The 4,872-nt window shown below is 34.9% G+C and overlaps 1 protein-coding gene across 2 annotated transcripts in view; it reads right to left on the reverse strand.

Moving 5' to 3' along the window:
• LOC119591891 (eukaryotic translation initiation factor 2 subunit 2-like) overlaps nt 1-4,872 on the reverse strand; it is a gene marked incomplete at its 5' end in the record, with an annotated part of 7,270 nt that extends 2,398 nt beyond the window's left edge. The window contains 5 exon segments of one of the 2 annotated variants that reach the window (XM_037940637.1): nt 635-764; nt 955-1,094; nt 1,485-1,514; nt 4,349-4,618; nt 4,750-4,872. In XM_037940637.1, the coding sequence (XP_037796565.1) occupies nt 635-764; nt 955-1,094; nt 1,485-1,514; nt 4,349-4,618; nt 4,750-4,872 (693 nt within the window). 2 annotated transcript variants of the gene reach the window in all.

A 4,872-nucleotide genomic window follows, 5' to 3' on the forward strand; every position in this document is an offset into this window, starting at 1 on the left:
CCCTGCACAATGCTTATTTGTTATATTCCTAGTCATCCCAACCACTGCTTACACTTGGACAGTTAAGCCCTCAAAATATTTGATAATCTCCATGTCAATATCTATGATGAACTGTCTAATATAATCTCTATAGCACATCAACAATGTAAATGAAAAATAATGGAAGATATAACAATTCTGTTAAAAGTATATAAAAGTATAAAAAGAGTTTGTTTTCATCTCAAGATGATCTGGGATGATTCAAGTATAAAGTTTTCATCAACTCCATAGGTTTCTAAGTGTGTAGCAATTGTAAAGAGCATAAAATATTGTACATGTTAAAGCTGAAACTCATAATTTCAAGAAATTTAATCTGGAACCAATTCATGATGGTTAAACAACACTAATGAAAATTGGAAATACTGAAAACATGTAAAGAACAGTGGAAAAAGTACTTAATCTCTGAATAACAGATACCGAATCAGAGAAATGTGCATAAAATGAGTGATCTATAAAAGCCTTTCCTAATGTGCACCATTGCTACTCAACTTAACTGAAGTTCAGCCTACAAAAATATTACAGAAGAGACTTCACAGTACTGCATACTGATGCAATTTGGCATTTTTCTGTGAGAAACAAACTATGACTAACTTACCATCAATACTTCCAGAGGTACCTAACTCAGCCAGTAAGAACTGAAGTAAATGTTTTGGCATTCTATGTAGTAAGCGGCAGATTTCTGAGAAATTGGCAAATGCAGTTTTCTTTGATCCAATTCTTACAACCTGTGGGATTAAGGTTTAACGTAAATTTTGGGGTAACATAATCTTATATCTATCATCTCTCTAGATGTAGTTAACATGGTTTAGCTTAAAAATGGCTTCATGCTGCTACAATGGCATATTGCATAATGGTATTCTGAATATCAAAAGCAAAATAGTACCTAAAATCTAAGGACATAAAATACTTTCTTACCTGTGGGGGCTTCATGACGAATTTCTTCTTCTCTCCAGTTGCCATTTCTGGGTTCTTTTCTCGGAGCTGATTAAAAGCACGTTCCAGCAGCTCATCGTAGGTATAGTCTCTCTCTGAGCCCGACCATCCATCTCCTGTTTCTGTAACATTGTAATCAATTTTCTTACATCAAACTGAGAATGGAAGAAGTGGGAGATGAGTAGGGAGTAAGAGAGAATGGGGGAGGGGGGGAAAAGAGGGCAAAGAGAGGGGAAGAGGGCCAGGGAAAGAGAAAGATATATCTTTATAAATAGTATTATTCACTGTTTAAATTTCAACTACAGAGACCTTGTGCAGATATTAAACACAAATTATTTGTGAAACAGGTTTTCTCATCTTGGTGCAATATATTTTTAAGTGTCAGGTGAACTATTGCATATCCTTATATCATCTCCTTACTTCCTATTAAAGAGAGAACTCCACACGACACACCCTTGCTTGCACCCCCTTCCTTGTCCATGCATTAGGCCATCCATTCACACACTACTTACCTCTTGTTTCTTCACATACTACAGACTCCTCTGAGAGCAAGAGTAAAACATTTTGTATCATTAATCTCAGGGTATGAATTATTGAGAACATGAAAACCATATTTCTAAATTCTGCAGCAACAGAATCAGTTTTACAAACAACAAAAATTTAGAAAACTGAGTCAGTATGTCTCCCATCTCTCTAATTTGCCAACAATATAAATCAAATCCTGTTTACCATCATTACAGTTTGTCAAAAAAAATCTTTAAAATCAAAATAAATCAGCAATTTTCAACTATATGTATAGAAAAAGTGTACTTAGGTTAAAACACCTTCCCAATGCTTAGTAACTAGCAGCCTAAAAATACAGATTAGAACTTATGAATATATCTAGATGTATCACTTACAAATACATGAGAAAAACATAGGTTTGTGTATGAGAGAATTATTTCATTATTCAGCAATACTGATAAAAGGTTAAAATTTTCAACTAGATGAAGATAACTTTACTGTACTATAAAAGAAAACATTACACAAAGTTAATGCAGAGTTAAATAAATTTTTGTAATATCTAAAGGATTGCTCTTGGTATCCCAAGCATACTCTCTTAGTGCAGTTACTGAGCAGGTACCACTGTCAGTTTGTTCCCAGGGTTATCATAATATGTAATGCACTGGCATCCAGGTAGGATCTCAGCTCATGATGTGAATACATGCTGAGTTATGGCAGGCCTGGACAAAGATGATGGGGGATTTCTAAGGGGAATTCTGATTGTGGTTATATTGTAGTAATGGCAAAGTGCTGTCTGTTGTTTGATATGTTGTATCAATCGAATCCCAAGTACTAATAATTGATACAGATCCTATACAAGTATACACCCTTAATGCTTGGAATAATTCTTCCAAAATAATCTCAATCTACAAAAGACTTTCCCCTTTTGGAAAGCAATGTTGATATTTTTGGTAACTGGACTCCAAAAAAACACATTACACAAATAGGCATGAGACACATCATAGGTCATTCCTGCTCAAATCAACAAACCCCAGAAAATCTCAACAATAATTCCCAGTTAGAGACAAATAAATGTAAATATTATGAACAATATTTACAATATTTTCTGAATATATTTGTTACTTAGATATTCAATAAGATGAATTCTTATGAAAAAAAAAAGCAAGAGAAATGAAGAAGTTACTGCTGATTACTTTGACTGACAAAATAAATAATACCAGTACTACTTATAAAAAAAAACTGGAAATGTTAGGCAAATGGTTCCCAAAGTTACCAGCAATGTGGTGATTGTCCCTCCAAAAATAATACAAACAACAAAAAAGTACGGCCAGATACTTCTGAAAGATTTTTCCTTTTGTGGCACACACTCCTCTGTTATTTTGGGGGACCAGTACTGCACTTGGTGCTAGTAAGATAATCAGACCTATCCAGTGCATAAATTTGTAAGGAGAGGATAATCTTACTGTCAGAGGTTTGTATTGCCAAATCCTCTCGATTTTGATTAATCATGATCACATTAGTATAAACTTATTGGTAGGCATTATGATTCCTACAGTATGAGGAGAGAATTTATGTAAACTCCACTTAATAATGGAACCCTGATTACTGTTTCAGATGCCAGGGCGTATTCTAAGCTGTAATCCTGAAGACTATTTGTGGTCATTGTAATCTGTGAAACACAGAAGTGCAACAAGAAAAAAAATGCTGACAAGATAATACTTCTTTTAACAGGTCATCTTCAGGGACATTAATTTCATTGCATATCATATCTATAAAGGCTTCTACTGTAACTTATGAAAGTATGATTTTTGGTCTATTGGCAAAGCACAAATCCGGGCTTCTTTTAGACCGGTTTGTATTATAAAATTATGAACCTATAGCCAGTTTGAACCACTGTTGACATTCCTTTATCCTGACATGAGAACAGCAGAGACAGGCTTATATTGTTTATACTTTATGTTCATATTGACCCTATAGGTTTATATCATTTATTATGATTATCATGCATACGAATGTGATATTTAATATTCTCATGTTATAAAGATGACAATTATCTTTTTGTTATTAATTAATAATTTTGTTGTTGCAAAACATTGTCTTTATTGTCACCTGTAATTACTGAAATCATTGTTTTTATGCTAAAAGTGGATGTTTGAAGAAATGTAAAGAAAGAGTTTCCACATCCAGACTGATGTCTGAATGTTGAGTGTTTGAAATCAAATAAAGCAATATCTAAAATTTCAACAGAATGAATATATTTCAAACATTATCAACAAATGAAAAACTGATGCAAATTCTATTGACATGATCTTTTGTTGTTTTCATAACGTTTCAGGTATGCTTCCATTGCACATGGTATAACTGATACTCAGAGCTACAGTTTAACTAGGTATTGCACGACAAATGGTAACAAGGAGATTTATCAATACAGAATACAATCATGTGTCTGCCTCATGAATATGATGTGTGAAAATCGTATTTCCCTCTCTGAATATGTCAAGGGATAGCTGACATTCTAAACAATTCTGCTTTGTGGGCATAATGTCAACACTACATTTCTGCAGATCTAACATCTGACAATTATTTGTATTGTTTTGTAAAGAAGAACACTTGCAAATTTATATATTCTACTTATAAAGCAATTATCAACTAAAATTATTTGCAAAAGCATTATTCACTTCAATACTTTATTCAATTTACATTCTATAATAGGGATCAAAGTTACCAAATGTGTAAGCAACATTATCTAACTTTAGTTGAGCTTTTTTTGTTGTTGCTGAACCGTATTTTCATGTAATCACCCGTTCTAGGAAGGAATTCAAAAGAAGCTTTCTGGACAACTCCCACCAGTCACTTAAACTACAAGACTCACCGACATCCTTATCATCCGCATCCATGGAGGCTTCCTCCTGCTCGGCAATGAGGACATCCAGGTCCTTCCTCTTTTTGCTTTTCTTCTTCTTGGCTTTGCTGAAGTTGATGTCGAGGTCGAACTCGTCCACTTCGGCCAGGGCAGGGTCCTTCTCCTCATTTTCTGTGGCGGTGCCTTCCTTGGTCTCAGGGAGAGCGTCGTTCAGGTCATCCATGCTGAAAGGTTTTGACTTCTTTTTCTTGCCTTTCTTCTTGCCAAACATCTCCATATCTGCAGTGTAAGAAATAGGCAGTGAGTAATATCTTACCTGTAATGGAGAAGGAAAAAAATTCACAAAATAAGTTATAAATCAGCTGTGAAACACCGATGCATTTTCAACCATTTGCCTGCAAGAAGCTTACCGTCAATGTCTGGTGTGTCTTCTTTAGGGGCCTCAGAGACCTCATTTTCAGGGCCAGCTGGTGCTGGCTCTGTAGCGGCTGTGCCACTGCCATCTGCTAATGCCGCATCTAAGTTGAACCCGG

This window comes from Penaeus monodon, chromosome 29 (assembly GCF_015228065.2).
Source record: "Penaeus monodon isolate SGIC_2016 chromosome 29, NSTDA_Pmon_1, whole genome shotgun sequence".
In the NCBI taxonomy this organism is placed as follows: Eukaryota; Metazoa; Arthropoda; class Malacostraca; order Decapoda; family Penaeidae; genus Penaeus; species Penaeus monodon.